Here is a 17815-nt window from a genome sequence, read left to right as displayed (position 1 = left end):
ATTGTTTTCATTCAAAGTTCCTAAAGTATCTAAGTAAAGTACCTTACATTTAAAATGTCTAATGTAAATCTTGAACCTATGGTTCTTAAAATAAACTAAGAAAATATATTTTTCAATATAAAAACCTATTGGCCTGGAGTAAGTCTTTAAGTGTGTGTTCCTCATTTATTGCCTGTGTGTGTACAACAAATGCTTTACACTGCCCTCTGATAAGCCTACTGTTTGACCACACTACCTCAAAATAGAGCATTAGAATTATCTACTTTTGCCACTATCTTACCTCTAAGGGGAACCCTTGGACTCTGTGCACACTATGGGGGTGATTCTAACTTCGGCGGGCGGCGGAGGCCGCCCGCCGAAGTTCCCCCACCAAAATACCGCTCCGCGGTCGAAAGACCGCTGAGGGTATTTTGGGATTTGCCCTGGGCTGGCGGGCGGCCGCCAAAAGGCCGCCCGCCAGCCCAGGGCAAATCAACCTTCCTACTAAGATGCCGGCTCAGAATTGAGCCGGCGGAGTGGGAAGGTGCGACGGGTGCAGTTGCACCCGTCGCGTATTTCAGTGTCTGCTAGGCAGACACTGAAATACTTTGTGGGGCCCTCTTACGGGGGCCCCGCGGCACCCCCTACCGCCATCCTGTTCCTGGCGGGCGAACCGCCAGGAACAGGATGGCGGTAGGGGGTGTCAGAATCCCCCATGGCGGCGCAGCAAGCTGCGCCGCCATGGGAGATTCTAAGGGCAGCGGTAAACCGGCGGGAGACCGCCGGTTTACCCTTTCTGACCGCGGCCAAAACGCCGCGGTCAGAATGCCCTGCGGGGCACCGCCGGTCTGTCGGCGGTGCTCCCGCCGACCCTGGCCCCGGCGGTCTGAGACTGCCGGGGTTAGAATGAGGGCCTATGTCTTACTTTGAAATAGTATATACAGAGCCAACTTCCTACATTGGTGGATCAGCGGTTGGGTCTAAGACTTTGCATTTGCTGGACTATTCAGCCAATAACTGATCACATGACTAAATTCCAAAAATGTTCATTAGAAACTTATTTTTGCAATTTGAGCTATTTTTATAAAACATTTAAAGTCCTGCTAGGGCCTTGTGTAAGTCCCTGTTAGCATTTCTTTTAGAGTTTCAAAGTTTTTTAAAAGTTTGGATTAAGTTCTAGAAATAGTTTTAGATTCTTAAAAAGTATCCCAACTTTTAGAAAAGTAATGTCTAGCACAGAAGAGATGGTGGTGAAATTCAACCTCACCCCTTACCTGCATATAGGGATGTCAGAGTTAAGGACTCTCTGTAAGCTAAAAAAATATAAAGACTGGGTCAAACCCTACCAAAGTGAAGCTCCAGGAGCTTTTGGCAGAGTTTGCAAGAGACCACCCCTCTGAAGATAACCTCCCAGAGGGGGAAACTAGTGACCTGGAGGATAATTCCCTCCCTCTTGTCCTAGTTAGGGAGGCCAGGGTCCCTCAAACCCTGACTCCACAAGTGATAGTCAGAGATACTGGTTCTTCCACAGGGGAGTACACTAACTCTGGAAGCATTGAGGGCAGCCTCAATAAAGATGACCTCCTGTTAGCCAGGATTGCCAAAAGATTGGCTTTGGAGAGACAGCTCCTAGCCATAGAGAGGGAAAGACAAGAGATGGGTTTAGCTCCCATCAATGGTGGCAGCAACTTAAATAGGGTCAGAGAAAATACTGACATGCTAAAAATCCCCAAAGGGATTGTAACAAAATATGAAGATGGTGATGACATCACCAAATGGTTCACAGCATTTGAGAGGGCGTGTGCAACCAGAAAGTAAACAGATCTCACTGGGGGGCTCTCCTTTGGGAAATGTTCACTGGAAAGTGTAGGGATAGACTCCTCAGATTCTCTGGTAAAGGTGCAGAATCCTATGACCTCATGAAGGCTTCCCTGATTGAGGGCTTTGGATTCTCAACTGAGGAGTACAGGATTAGGTTCAAGGGGGCTCAAAAATCCTTGAGCCAGACCTGGGTTGATTTTGTTGACTTCTCAGTCAAAACACTAGATGGTTGGATTAATGGCAGTGGTATAAATGATTATGAAGGGCTGTATAATTTGTTTATGAAGGAACACCTTTTAAGTAATTGTTTCAAAGATAAACTGCATCAGCATCTGGTAGACCTAGGTCCAATTTCTCCCCAAGAGTTGGGAAAGAAGGCAGACCACTGGGTCAAGACAAGGGTGACCAATACTTCCACGGGGGGTTACCAAAAGAAAGGGGTCACAAAGCCTCCTCAGGGCAAGAGTGTTGAGTCATCCAAGGGAAAAAGTAAAGAGTCTTCTACAGGGCCCCAAAAAACCCTGCACAGGAGGGTGGGTCCAAAGCCTTTTCACAATCCTCATTTGGATACAAGGGTAAAAACTTTGATCTCAAAAAGGCCTGGTGTCGCAGCTGTAGTCAGCATGGACACCAAACTGGAGACAAGGCCTGTCCCAAGAAAGGTTCCACTTCAACTACTACTCCAGTTAGCACTAGAATAGCCAGTCTCCAGGTGGGATCAACAGTGTGCCCAGAGCAAATCAGGGTCCACACTGAAGCTACATTAGTTTCTGAGGGTGGGATGGACTTAGCCACACCAGCTGCCTGGCTGCCTAAGATGCAAAAATACAGGTAGCAGCTCTTTATTAATGGGACTAGAATAGAGGCCCTGAGGGATACAGGTGCCAGTGTCACTATGGTGACAGACAAACTGGTTTCCCCAGGACAATACCTGACTGGACAAAGTTATCCAGTCACCAATGCTGACAATCAGACTAAAGTGCATCCAATGGCTAAGGTAACTTTAGATTGGGGAGGGGTCAATGGCCTGAAACAGGTGGTAGTCTCTTCTGCTATACCAGTAGATTGTCTGTTTGGAAATGATCTGGAGTCTAGAGTCAAAACCCATGCAGCCATGCTGGGTATCCCTGAACTGGTGTGTCAAGACTAGGGCACAGTGCAGAGCTCAGGGTGAAAAGGAAGTGTTGGAGTCTGGAATAATGGCCCAACCTTCCCAGAGAAAAGGAAAGAAGACTGGGGAACCAGCTTCAGCACAGAAAAAGAAACAGAACCTCTCTTCTCAGGAAGAAGTTCTATCCACTGAGGGAACTGAGCCTATGGAGTTAGAACCTTACCAGGTTGAGCTCTTGGGCCCAGGGGGACCCACAAGGGAACAGCTGTGCAAGGGGCAAGAAACGTGTCCCTCTCTTGAAGACCTAAGGCAGCAAGTTGCTGAACAAGAAAAAAGGAATTGTCAGTGGAACACACAGGGTCTTTAGGGAAGATGGACTCCTTTACACTGAGGCAAGAGATCCCAAACCTGGTGCCACCAGGAGAGTGGTAGTGCCTCAGGAGTTTTGGGAGTTCATTCTCACCATAGCCCATGGCATTTCCCTTGCTGGGCATTTGGGACAAACCAAGACATGGGAGAGGTTAGTCAACCAATTCTATTGGCCCAATATGTCCCAGAAGGTAAAGGAGTTTTGTGCCTCCTGTGTCACCTGTCAAGCCAGTGGTAAGACAGGTGGCCATCCAAAGGCCCCCCTCATTCCACTTCCAGAGGTGGGGGTCCCCTTTGAAAGAGTGGGAGTGGATATAGTGGGTCCACTTGAACCTCCCACAGCATCAGGGAATCAGTATATCCTAGTAGTAGTGAATCATGCTACTAGGTACCCTGAAGCAATTCTCCTTAGGTCCACTACTGCCCCTGCAGTAGCCAAAGCAATCATTGATATTTTTACCAGAGTGGGATTTCATAAGGAGGTGGTTTCTGACAGAGGTACCAACTTCATGTGAGCTTACCTGAAACATATGTGGAATGAGTGTGGGGTGACTTACAAATTCACCACACCATACCATCCACAAACCAATGGTCTTGTTGAGAGATTTAACGAGACATTGAAGGGCATGATCATTGGGCTCCCTGAAAAACTCAAAAGGAGATGGGATGTCCTCTTGCCATGCCTGCTTTTTGCCTACAGAGAGGTGCCTCAGAAGGGAGTAGGGTTTCCCCCCTTTGAAATTCTGTTTGGCCATCCTGTTAGGGGACCACTAGCTCTTGTGAAAGAAGGCTGGGAGAGACCTCTCCATGAGCCTAAGCAAGATATAGTGGACTATGTACTAGGCCTACGTTCCAGGATGGCAGAGTACATGGAAAAGGCAAATAAAAACCTTGAGGCCAGCCAACAGCTCCATAAGATGTGGTATGACCAAAAGGCTGCAATGGTTGAGTTTCAGCCAGGGCAGAAAGTCTGGGTTCTGGAGCCTGTGGCTCCCAGGGCACTTCAGGACAAATGGAGTGGCCCTTACCCAGTACTAGAGAAAAAGTGTCAGGTCACCTACCTGGTAGACCTAGGCACTAGCAGGACCACCAAGAGGGTGATCCATGTTAACTGCCTAAAACTCTTCCATGACAGGGCATATGTAAATATGTTAATGGTTACAGATGAGGACCAGGAATCAGAGAGTGAACCTCTCCCTGATCTCCTCTTCACTGACCCTAAAGAAGGCACAGTAGATGGAGTGATCTACTCAGACACCCTCTCTGGCCAACAGCAAGCTGACCGCAGGCAAGTCCTCCAGCAGTGTGCTGAGCTCTTTTCCCTAAACCCTGGTCAGACACACCTCTGTACCCATGATGTGGACTCAGGAGACAGCATGCCTGTCAAAAACAAAATATTCAGACAGTCTGACCAAGTTAAGGAAAGCATCAAAGTGGAAGTCCACAAGATGCTGAAGTTGGGAGTGATTGAGCACTCTGACAGTCCCTGGGCTAGCCCAGTGGTCTTGGTCCCCAAACCTCACACAAAAGATGGCAAGAGAGAGATGGGGTTCTGTGTGGACTACAGAGGGCTTAATTCTGTCACCAAGACAGATGCTCACCCCAATCCAAGGGCAGATGAGCTGATTGATAAATTGGGTGCTGCCAAATACCTGAGTACCTTTGACTTGACAGCAGGGTACTGGCAAATAAGAATGGCACCAGGAACAAAAGAGAAAACAGCATTCTCTACACCTGATGGGCACTACCAGTTTACTGTGATGCCCTTTGGCTTAAAGAATGCCCCTGCCACCTTCCAAAGGTTGGTGAATGAAGTCCTTGCTGGCTTGGAGTCCTTAAGTGCAGCTTATCTTGGTGATATTGCTGTCTTTAGCTCCAGCTGGTAGGATCACCTGGTCCACCTGAAGTAGGTTTTGCAGGCCTTGCAAGCAGCAGGCATCTCTATCAAAGCATCTAAATGTCAGCTAGAGCAGGGTACTGTGGTTTACTTGGGACACCTTGTAGGTGGAGGCCAAGTTCAGCCACTCCAACCCAAGATCCAGACTATTCTGGACTGGGTAGCTCCAAAAACCCAGACTCAAGTCAGGGCATTCCTTGGCTTGACTGGTTACTATAGGAGGTTTGTGAAGGATTATGGATCAATAGTGACACTTCTCACAGAACTTACATCCAAGAAAATGCCCCAAAAAGTTAACTGGACTTTGGACTGCCAAAAGGCCTTGGACACCCTGAAGCACGCAATGTGCACAGCACCGGTTTTGAAAGCTCCAGATTACTCTAAGCAGTTAATTGTGCACACAGATGCCTCTGAACATGGGATAGGAGCAGTCCTGTCCCAAACAAATGATAATGGCCTTGACCAGCCTGTTGCTTTTATTAGCAGGAGGTTACTCCCCAGGGAGCAGAGCTGGAGTGCCACTGAGAGGGAGGTCGTTGCTGTGGTCTGGTCCCTGAAGATGTTGAGACTATACTTTTTTGGTACTCACTTCATAGTTCAAACTGATCACAGACCTCTCAGATAGCTAATGCAAATGAAAGGAGAAAACCCTAAACTGTTGAGGTGGTCCATATCCCTACAGGGAATGGACTTTATAGTGTAACACAGACCTGGGACTGCCCATGCCAATGCAGATGGCCTTTCCAGGTTCATCCACTTCGAAAATGAAGACTCTCTTGGGAAAGGTTAGTCTCATCCTCTTTTGTTTGGGAGGGGGTGTTGTGTAAGGAAATGCCTCCTTGTCGTGGTTACCCCCTAACTTTTTGTCTTTGCTGATGCTAAGTTATGATTTGAAAGTGTGCTGGGACCCTGCTAACCAGGCCCCAGCACCAGTGTTCTTTCCCTAAACTGTACCTTTGTCTCCATATTTGGCACAACCCTGGCACTCAGGTAAGTCCCTTGTAACTGGTACCCCTGGTACCAAGGGCCCTGATGCCAGGGAAGGTCTCTAAAGGCTGCAGCATGTCTTATGCCACCCTAGGGACCCCTCACTCAGCAAATGCACACTGCCTCTCAGCTTGTGTGTGCTGGTGGGGAGAAAATTACTAAGTCGACAGGGCACTCCCCTCAGAGTGCCATGCCAACCTCACACAGCCTGTAGCATAGGTAAGTCACCCCTCTAGCAGGCCTTACTTCCCTAAAGCAGGGTGCACTATACCACAGGGGAGGGCATATGTGCATGAGCATTATGCCCCTACAGTGTCTAAGCAAAACCTTAGACATTGTAAGTGCAGGGTAGCCATAAGAGTATATGGTCTGGGAGTTTGTCAAACACGAACTCCACAGTTCCATAATGGCTACACTGAAAACTGGTAAGTTTGGTATCAAACTTCTCAGCACAATAAATGCACACTGATGCCAGTGTGCAATTTATTGTAACATACACCCAGAGGGCATCTTAGAGATGCCCCCTGAATACCTACCCGACTTCTAATGTAGGCTGACCAGTTTCTGCCAGCCTGCCACACACCAGACATGTTGCTGGCCACATGGGGAGGGTGCCTTTGTCACTCTGTGGCCAGGTACAAAGCCTGTACTGTATGGAGGTGCTTCTCACCTCCCCCTGCAGGAACTGTAACACCTGGCGGTGAGCCTCAAAGACTCACCCCTTTTGTTACAGCACCCCAGGGCATCCCAGCTAGTGGAGATGCCCGCCCCTCCGGCCAATGCCCCCACTTTTGGCAGCAAGGATGGAGGCGATAATGAGAAAAACAAGGAGGAGTAACCCACTAGTCAGGACAGCCCCTAAGGTGTCCTGAGCTGAGGTGACCCCTGCCTTGAGAAATCCTCCATCTTGAGTTTGGAGGATTCCCCCAATAGGATTAGGGATGTGCCCCCCTCCCCACAGGGAGGAGGCACAAAGAGGGTGTAGCCACCCTCAAGGACAGTAGCCATTGGCTACTGCACTCCCAGACCTAAACACACGCTTAAAATCAGTATTTAGGGGCTCCGCAGATCCCAGGAAATCAGATTCCCGCAACCTGAAGAATCAAGAAGGACTGCTGACCTACAAGCCTGCAGAGAAGGAGGAAGACGACAACTGCTTTGGCCCCAGCCCTACAGGCCTGTCTCCAACTTCGAAAACCTGCAACCAGCAACGCATCCGACAGGGACTAGCGACCTCTGAAGCCTTAGAGGACTGCTCTGGACTAAAGGACCAAGAAACTCCAGTGAACAGCGGCACTGTTCAAAACCAGCAACTTCTTTGCTACAAAGAACCAACTTCCAAAGACTGCACGTTTCCTGCCAGAAGCGTGAGACTTCACACTCTGCTCCCGACGCCCCCGGCTCGAGATCCAGAGAACAAACACCACATGGACGACTCCCCGGCGACTGCGAGCCCGTGAGTAGCCAGAGATGACCCCCCTGAACACCCACAGTGACGCCTGCAGAGAGAATCCAGAGGCTCCCCCTGACCGCGACTGCCTGTAACAAGGGACCCGATGCCTGGAACCAGCACTGCACCCGCAGCCCCCAGGACCTGAAGGAACCTAACTTCAACGCAGGAGTGACCCCCAGGCGACCCTCTGTCTTGCCCAGGTGGTGGCTGCCCTGAGAAGCCCCCCCTGTGCCTGCCTACACCTCTAGAGTGACACCCTGGTCCCTCCATTGTTTTCTATCTGAAACCCGACGCCTGCTTTGCACACTGCACCCGGCCACCCCTGTGCCATTGAGGGTGTGTTTTGTGTGCCTACTTGTCCCCCCCCAGTGCTCTACAAAACCCCCTGGTCTTCCCCCCGAGGACGCAGGTACTTACCTGCTGGCAAACTGGAACCGGAGCACCACTGTTCTCCATAGGCGCCTATGTGTTTTGGGCACCTCTTTGACCTCTGCACCTGACCGGCCCTGAGCTGCTGGTGTGGTAACTTTGGGGTTGCCTTGATCCCCCAACGGTGGGCTGCCAATGCCCCAGGACTGAGACTTGTAAGTGTTTTACTTACCTCCTAATCTAATCTTTACTTACCTCCCCCAGGAACTGTTGATTTTTGCAGTGTCCACTTTGAAAATAGCTTATTGACATTTTTACAAAGACTGTACATGATATTGTTTTCATTCAAAGTTCCTAAAGTATCTAAGTGAAGTACCTTACATTTAAAATGTTTAATGTAAATCTTGAACCTGTGGTTCTTAAAATGAACTAAGAAAATATATTTTTCAATATAAAAACCTATTGGCCTGGAGTAAGTCTTTGAGTGTGTGTTCCTCTTTAATTGCCTGTGTGTGTACAACAAATGCTTAACACTACCCACTGATAAGCCTACTGCTCGACCATACTACCACAAAATAGAGCATTAGAATTATCTACTTTTGCCACTATCTTACCTCTAAGGGGAACCCTTGGACTCTGTGCATAATATTTCTTACTTTGAAATAGTATATACAGAGCCAACTTCCTACATTGGTGGATCAGCGGTGGGGTCTAAGACTTTGCATTTGCTGGACTACTCAGCCAATAACTGATCACATGAATAAATTCCAAAAATTGTCAAAAAACGGATTTTTGCAATTTGAGCTATTTTTATACATTTTTTAAAGCCCTGCTTGGTCCTTGTGTAAGTCATTGTTAGCATTTCTTTTAGAGTTTAAAAGTTTTGTAAAAGTTTGGATTAGGTTCTAGAAATAGTTTTAGATTCTTAAAAAGTATCCCAACTTTTAGAAAAGTAATGTCTAGCACAGAAGAGATGGTGGTGGAACTCAACCTCACCCCTTACCTGCATATAGGGATGTCAGAGTTAAGGACTCTCTGTAAGCTAAAAATTTTTATAAAGACTGGGTCAAACCCTACCAAAGTGAAGCTCCAGGAGCTTTTGGCAGAGTTTGCAAGAGACCACCCCTCTGAAGATAACCTCCCAGAGGGGGAAACTAGTGACCTGGAGGAAAATTCCCTCCCTCTTGTCCTAGTTAGGGAGGCCAGGGTCCCTCAAACCCTGACTCCACAAGTGATAGTCAGAGATACTGGTTCTTCCACAGGGGAGTCCACTAAATCTGGAAGCATTGAGGGCAGCCTCAATGAAGATGACCTCCTGTTGGCCAGGATGGCCAAAAGATTGGCTTTGGAGAGACAGCTCCTAGCCATAGAGAGGGAAAGACAAGAGATGGGTTTAGCTCCCATCAATGGTGGCAGCAACTTAAATAGGGTCAGAGAAAATACTGACATGCTAAAAATCCCCAAATGGATTGTAACAAAATATGAAGATGGTGATGACATCACCAAATGGTTTACAGCTTTTGAGAGGGCGTGTGCAACAAGAAAGTAAACAGATCTCACTGGGGTGCTCTCCTTTGGGAAATGTTCACTGGAAAGTGTAGGGATAGACTCCTCAGATTCTCTGGTAAAGGTGCAGAATCCTATGACCTCATGAAGGCTACCCTGATTTAGGGCTTTGGATTCTCAACTGAGGAGTACAGGATTAGGTTCAAGGGGGCTCAAAAATCCTTGAGCCAGACCTGGGTTGATTTTGTTGACTTCTCAGTCAAAACACTAGATGGTTGGATTAATGGCAGTGGTGTAAATGATTATGAAGGGCTGTATAATTTGTTTATGAAGGAACACCTTTTAAGTAATTGTTTCAAAGATAAACTGCATCAGAATCTGGTAGACCTAGGTCCAATTTCTCCCCAATAATTGGGAAAGAAGGCAGACCACTGGGTCAAGACAAGGGTGACCAAGACTTCCACAGGGGGTGACCAAAAGAAAGGGGTCACACAGCCTCCCCAGGGGAACAGTGTTGAGACATCCAAGGGAAAAAGTAAAGAGTCTTCTACAGGGCCCCAAAAACATGCACAGGAGGGTGGGTCCAAAGCCTCTCCACAATCCTCATTTGGGTACAAGGGTAAAAACTTTGATCCCAAAAAGGCCTGGTGTCGCAGCTGTAGTCAGGATGGACACCAAACTGGAGACAAGGCCTGTCCCAAGAAAGTTCCACTTCAACTACTACTCCAGTTAGCACAAGAATAGCCAGTCTCCAGGTGGGATCAACAGTATGCCCAGAGCAAATCAGGGTCCACACTGAAGCTACATTAGTTTCTGAGGGTGGGGTGGACTTAGCCATACTAGCTGCCTGGCCGCCTAACATGGAAAAATACAGGCAGCAGCTCTTTATTAATGGGACTAGAGTAGAGGCCCTGAGGGATACAGGTGCCAGTGACACTATGGTGACAGACAAACTGGTTTCCCTAGGACAATACCTGACTGAGCAAACTCATCCAGTCACCAATGCTGACAATCAGACTAAAGTACATCCCATGGCTATGGTAAATTTAGATTGGGGAGGGGTCAATGGCCTGAAACAGGTGGTAGTCTCTTCTGCTATACCAGTAGAATGTCTGCTTGGAAATGATCTGGAGTCCTTAGCATGGGCTGAGGTAGAACTCAAAACCTATGCAGCCATGCTGGGTATCCCTGAACTGGTGTGTTTTGATTAGGGCACAGTGCAGAGCTCAGGGTGAAAAGGAAGTGTTGGAGTCTGGAATAATGGCCCAACCTTCCCAGAGAAAAGGAAAGAAGACTGGGGAACCAGCTTCAGCACAGAAAAAGAAACAGAACCTCTCTTCTCAGGAAGAAGTTCTATCCCCTGAGGGAACTGAGCCTATGGAGTTAGAACCTTACCAGGTTGAGCTCTTGGGCCCAGGGGGACCCACAAGGGAACAGCTGTGCAAGGGGCAAGAAACTTGTCCCTCTCTTGAAGACCTAAGACAGCAAGCTGCTAAACAAGAAAAAAGGAATTGTCAGTGGAACACACAGGGTCTATAGGGAAGATGGACTCCTTTACACTGAGGCAAGAGATCCCAAACCTGGTGCCACTAGGAGAGTGGTAGTGCCTCAGGAGTTTAGGGAGTTCATTCTTACCTTAGCCCATGGCATTCCCCTTGCTGGGCATTTGGGAAAAACCAAGACATGGGAGAGGTTAGTCAACCATTTCTATTGGCCCAATATGTCCCAGAAGGTAAAGGAGTTTTGTGCCTCCTGTGTCACCTGTCAAGCTAGTGGTAAGACAGGTGGCCATCCAAAGGCCCCCCACATTCCACTTCCAGTGGTGGGGGTCCCCTTTGAAAGAGTGAGAGTAGATATAGTGGGTCCACATGAACCTCCCACAGCATCAGGGAATCAGTATATCCTAGTAGTAGTGGATCATGCTACTAGATACCCTGAAGCAATTCCCCTTAGGTCCACTACTGCCCCTGCAGTAGCCAAAGCACTCACTGGTATTTTTACCAGAGTGGGATTTCATAAGGAGGTGGTTTCTGACAGAGGTACCAACTTCATGTCAGCTTACCTGAAACATATGTGGAATGAGTGTGGGGTGACTTACAAATTCACCACACCATACCATCCACAAACCAATGGTCTTGTTGAGAGATTTAACGAGACATTGAGGGGCATGATCATGGGGCTCCCTGAAAAACTCAAAAGGAGATGGGATGTCCTCTGGCCATGCCTGTTTTTCGCCTACGGAGAGGTGCCTCAGAAGGGAGTAGGGTTTTCCCCCTTTGAACGTCTGTTTGGCGATCCTGTTAGGGGACCACTAACTCTTGTGAAAGAAGGCTGGGAGAGACCTCTCCATGAGCCTAAGCAAGATATAGTGGACTATGTACTAGGTCTACGTTCCAGGGTGGCAGAGTACATGGAAATGGCAAATAAAAACCTTGAGGCCAGCCATCAGCTCCAGAAGATGTGGTATGACCAAAAGGCTGCAATGGTTGAGTTTCAGCCAGGGCAGAAAGTCTGGGTTCTGGAGCCTGTGGCTCCCAGGGCACTTCAGGACAAAAGGAGTGGCCCTTACCCAGTACTACAGAAAAATAGTCAGGTCACCTACCTGGTAGACCTAGGCACTAGCAGGACCCCCAAGAGGGTGATCCATGTTAACCACCTAAAACTCTTCCATGACAGGGCAGATGTAAACATGTTAATGGTTACAGATGAGGACCAGGAAGCAGAGAGTGAACCTCTCCCTGATCTCCTCTTCACTGACCCTAAAGATGGCACAGTAGATGGAGTGATCTACTCAGACACCCTCTCTGGCCAATAGCAAGCTGGCTGCAGGCAAGTCCTCCAGCGGTTTGCTGAGCCTGGTATAGAGTGTACCTTAGGTACCAACCACACACCAGGCCAGGTTCATTCATAATACTTTAAATCCAATGAGGGACAGAATGTAATGACCATGGGTGCACATTGCGTGAAAGTATGATCTCTGTCATGTGAAGGCCAAAAATGCATCAATTAGATACGCCTTGTGATCATTACCTGTGAGTAGATTTTACAGTATGTTTCCATTGTAACCAGAAGTTTTGATTGGATGAGCTGGAGATGAACATATTTTATTTCCATCTAGGGACCTGAGTGAAACACTTGTCCTGTTTGAGTGTTTTTTTTTCCATTAGATTTGTCTTATAGACAGGGGTTTGGTACCATAACACCCAAGATTCCGATCTTTGCCACCATGAAATTGGTACACTGTATATTCTACTAACAGCATCGAGGCTCCCAGGGGGCAACAAACTACTGAATACCTAAGAACAACAACCAGTAACAACTCACATTGCATAGTAATTATTATTACTGTAAAATATACCTGAAACATCAAAGGAGTTGTAGCAGAGGAAAAGTTAAGACTTTTGGCCATGTGGATTTCAGGGTTGTATTTTGACATGAATCCTTTGACGATCACAGTCTTGGCTGTTCCTTGCTCACCGATTAGCAGCACAGCCTAAATAATGGGAAACAATACACTCATGAGCTCTAAAATAACAATGCTTAGCTCTGTCAATTCTATTATACCACATCATATGTCAGATAATACAATCCACTAGCCACCTTAGTATACAATAATAAACTGTGCAAGTCTACTTTGCAACTCAGGAGAACATGGTGAACATAAATCCGGCCTTTGAAGTACACCACGCATATAGTTAAAACATTAAGGCCCTGATTTATACATTTTTTGCGCCACATTACCGTCATGTTTTGACGCAAAAGCGGCGCAAACGTACAAAATACAATTACGTTTAAGCCGCTTCTGTGTCAAAAAATTACGCTACTGCTGCGAACAAAAAGTAGAAATCAGGACCTAGATGCATTGGTGAACATGACATCTTGTTGCAAATTTTCTATTTTTCCCTTTTCGTTTTTCTTTTGCAAGAGTATTAATAAACAATAAAAAACTCTGCAGCTATTTTAGAGTACATTAACTTAATTTTATATAAACCACCAAACAAGTGGGGATTTATTTGTATACCTTTGTGAGGCGTTCTGGAACCATGAAAGAATCTATATATTGTGATGTGTTATGCACTTGCTGCCCTATGTCCCTTACACCCTGGTTTGCCGGATGAATGGACTGATGTGGCTGGGATTAGTGACTGATTAAGTTCCTGTGGAAGGATTTTCTGACAACAAGATGAAATAATATGGGTGTTGCGTCACCTTCACTTATTCGAGCATTTGAGAATTACCATTTAAGATCACATAACAAATTGATGGCAATAGCACAAACACTGGCTCCTTGATACTGAGGATGAAGACAGGACATCTAGTGGAATCTTATACATTGTGTACGCACCAGGAGCTCTTCATTGGTTTCCAATACAGGTGATTGATCTTACAATCAAGATCAAGGGAGGAAAAATGATGTTAAATGGTTTGCCTACCAGCCCTCCCACCATCATTGATAGGTTTGTTTGGATTGGTGGTGTTTAGACAGAAAGGTATCTGATGTTATATCTCCAAAGTAGATGCCCTAAAATACTGGTTCAAGGACTCTCCTACTAATAGCTACAAGACGTAGATGAACTCATAATTTATAGTGTGTAGTATAGCTACTGACTGGGCTTATAATTGTTGAAACTGACTTTGTCAGTATTGCCAGAGACAGAAAAGCTATAGTCACATTCCACCCACTGACAGTAGAATTAAACAGAACTTTACTGTCATTTATCAGCTCTTCACCCACATTTCATCTGAGTACACCATTACAATTGACATCTTGCAATGATTCCGATTTAAAAAGGGCAAAGTTGACTTCAGGCAGTGTTGGCCGCAAGCGAGGCACCATCTAAAAATGAAGACTGCAGTTTTTAAAGGTTTTTCAACTCACTGAGTAAATAGTTTGATAGTGTTGAGCCACCCTAAGGGACCTCTCACCTAACACATGCACACTGCCACTGCAGATTGTGTGTGTTGGTGGGGAGAAAAAGGCAAAGTCGACATGGAATCCCCCCTCAGGATGCCATGCTCACAAAATACTGCCTGTGGCGTAGGTAAGTCACCCCTCTAGCAGACCTTTCAGCCCTAAGGCAGGATGCACTATCCCACAGGTGAGGACATATGTGCATGAGCACTATGTCCCTATAGTGTCTAAGCAAAACCTTAGACATTGTAAGTATAGGGTAGCCATAATAGTATATGGTCTGGGAGTTTGTCAAACACAAAATCCACAGTTCAATAATGGCTACACTGAAATCTGGGAAGTCTGGTATCAAACTTCTCAGCACAATAAATGCAAACTGATGCCAGTGTGGAATTTATTGTACAGGGCACCCAGAGGGCATCTTAGAGATGCCCCCTGAATACCAATACGACTTCTAGTGTTAGGCTGACCAGTTTATGCCAGTCTGCCACAACCACACGAGTTTCTGGCCACATGGGGAGAGTGCCTTTGTCACTCTGTGGCCAGGAACAAAGCCTGTACTGGGTGGAGGTGCTTCTCACCTCCCCCTGCAGGAACTGTAACATTTGGTGATGAGCCTTTGAGGCTCACCCCTTTTGTTACAGTGCCACAGGGCACCCCAGCTAGGGGAGATGCCCGCCCCTCTGGCCACTGCCCCCACTTTTGGCAGCAAGGCTGGAGGAGTTAATTACTAAAACAAGGAGGAGTCACCCACCAGTCAGGACAGCCCCTAAGGTGCCCTGAGCTGAGGAGACCCCTGCCTTTAGAAATCCTCCATCTTAGTTTTGGAGGGTTCCCCCAATAGGAATAGGGATGTGCCCCCCTCCCGTCAGGGAGGAGGCACAAAGAGGGTGTAGTCACCCTCCAGGACAGTAGCCATTGGCTATTGCCTCTCAGACCTAAACACACCCCTAAATGTTGTATTTAGGGGCACCCCAGAACCAAGGAAATCAGATTCCTGCAACCTGAACCAAGAAGAAAGTCCTGCAGAGACGACGGAGAAGACAACTGCTTTACCCCCGCCATACCGGCCTGTCTCCTGACTCGAAAACCTGCAACAGCGATGCATCCAACAGGGACCAGTGACCTCTGAAGCATCAGAGGACTGCCCTGAACCTAAGGACCAAGAAACTTCTGTGACCAATGGCTCTGCTCAACAAACAGCAACATTATTGCAACTTCTTGCAACTTTTAAAGGACTTCACTCTTCCCGTCGAAAGCGTGAGACTTCTCCCTCTGCACCCGACGCCCACAGCTGGAGATCCAGAGAACCAACATCACAGGGAGGACTCCTAGGCGACTGCGACCCTGTGAGTAGCCCGAGATGACCCCCCTGGACTCCCACAGCTACGCATGCAGAGAGAATCCAGAGGCTCCCCCGACCGCGACTGCCTGTAACAAGGGATCCGACGCCTGAACCAAGCACTGCACCCGCAGCCCCCAGGACCAGAAGGAACCGAACCTCAGTGCAGGAGTGACCCTCAGGAGACCATCTGCCTAGCCCAGTCGGTGGCTGGCCCCCTGTACCCTGCCTGCACCACTAGAGTGACCCCCGGGTCCCTCCATTAAATCCAATACAAAACCCAACGCCTGCTTTGCACACTGCACCGGCCGCCCCTGTGCCGCTGAGGGTGTGTTTTTGTGTCTGGAACCGGAGCCCCCCTGTTCTCCATAGGCACCTATGTGTTTTGGGCACCTCTTTGACCTCTGCACCTGACCGTCCCTGAGCTGCTGGTGTGGTAACTTTGGGGTTGCCTTGAACCCCCAACTGTGGGCTGCCTATGTCCAGGAACTGAGACTTGTAAGTGCTTTACTTACCTGACAAACTAACCATTACTTACCTCCCCCAGGAACTGGTGATTTTTGCAGTGTGTCCACTTTTAAAATAGCTTATTGCTATTTTTACTAAAACTGTGTATGCTATTGCTCTAATTCAAAGTTCCTAACTCACCTGTGTGGAGTACCTTGCGTTTTATGTATTTACTTCAAATCTTGAACTTGTGGTTCTAAAAATAAATTAAGAAAATATATTTTTCTATATAAAAACTATTGGCTTGGAGGCGTGGCTAAGGGCGTCAAGATGGCGGTCGCACTCTAGGAGTGCTCCAGACCACTCTGTCATCTGCCCTGTTAGGCCCGGCTACCCCGAGACGTTTCTGGGTCCCTGCTGGCTCCCAGTGAGTCGGGGGAGTGGCGGGGTGTGCAGCTGGCCGGAGCCGGCGTAGGAGGTCCAGGGGTGTGTCTGGCCCCTGTGGCCTGGTGCCGGCACCCGGGGCCTGCAGGAGAGGCCCGCAGGCTTGCAACGTTCCTGCCTGGGGGGCTGCTGCCTCCCGGGCTGCGTAGAAGCCCTTCCAGGAACGCGCCCCGTGTCCGCGGGCGCTGCAGGTAGAGATCGAGCAGTGGATTCTTGCCTCCCCCGGTCCAGGGAGGCGGGGAGAAATCCTCCCAGAGCCACAAGGGGCCGTCTGAGCCACGGCTGGGAAGTGAAGGGCCTGACGGCGGAGGAACGGAGGCCCGTGCCACGTGTGTGGGCTGGGACCGAGGGCCTTCAGGCCCACCACCGAGTGGAAAGAATGGTGCTGTGGTGGCACACACGGGCAGTGGATCGGCTGCAGCACCCTGAAGACGCAGGTGTGGAGTGAGGCACAGGGTTGAGCGGGGCAGCAGGTGCTGCGAGAGGAGAGTCATGGCTGTTGGCCGGGACCTGCGCAGGGACCCACGCCCGTCGGCTTGATACCGGCGAGGGGAGTAGCAGGCCCAGAGAGATCTGCGGCCACTTGGGCTGACCCGGAGTGGTCCCCCAGGCCCCCGCGGAGGTGGGCCGCCCTCGGCCCGAGCGGGCTTCTTTTGTGGACCCCGGTGAGCCGGGTCTGACTCGGTGGTGTCCCCTGGGACTCCGACTCGGGGCCCGGGGAGGAGATCGGCGTGTTTTGCAGTTACTGGTCCGGAGACGGCGATGGGGAAGGACAAAGCAAGTAAGCAACCTCCTGCATCCCAGCAGCGCATTGACCAATTTTCCAAACAGACATCCTCGCGGGAGGTGGGCGCTGCGACGGCGGCCGATGGGGTCTACACCATTCTACAGGCCATTCAATCCTCGCAGTTGGCTGTCGAGACCAAAGTCGGGGAGGTGGGTGAGGACATGGGCTTCTGCAGCAAGATCTGCGATCAGCAGTGGGTCGTATCAAGGATGTGGAAGACCGCGTTTCTCAGGCCCAAGACGAGATTGCAGATCTTAAAGTCAAGGTTGCGCAGTTGCAAACGCGTACCGGTGAGCTACATCACAGAGCGGAGGACACAGAAAACCGTTCCAGACGTAACAACTTGCGTTTTGTGGGGTTCCCTGAAGATGCAGAGGAAGGACGTGCAAGT

The 17815-nt window shown here is 48.7% G+C and overlaps 1 protein-coding gene across 1 annotated transcript in view; it reads right to left on the bottom strand.

Annotated features, from left to right (window-relative positions):
- DNAH5 (dynein axonemal heavy chain 5) overlaps window positions 1-17815 on the bottom strand; it is a 4110061-nt gene that overhangs the window by 1157036 nt on the left and 2935210 nt on the right. Inside the window, exon 47 of the mRNA XM_069219645.1 lies at window positions 12851-12985. Within this exon, the coding sequence (XP_069075746.1) occupies window positions 12851-12985 (135 nt within the window). The remainder of the gene's footprint in view (window positions 1-12850; window positions 12986-17815) is intronic.

Source organism: Pleurodeles waltl, chromosome 2_2 (assembly GCF_031143425.1).
Source record: "Pleurodeles waltl isolate 20211129_DDA chromosome 2_2, aPleWal1.hap1.20221129, whole genome shotgun sequence".
Classification (NCBI taxonomy): domain Eukaryota; kingdom Metazoa; phylum Chordata; class Amphibia; order Caudata; family Salamandridae; genus Pleurodeles; species Pleurodeles waltl.
This window is presented reverse-complemented; position numbering and strand designations above follow the sequence as displayed.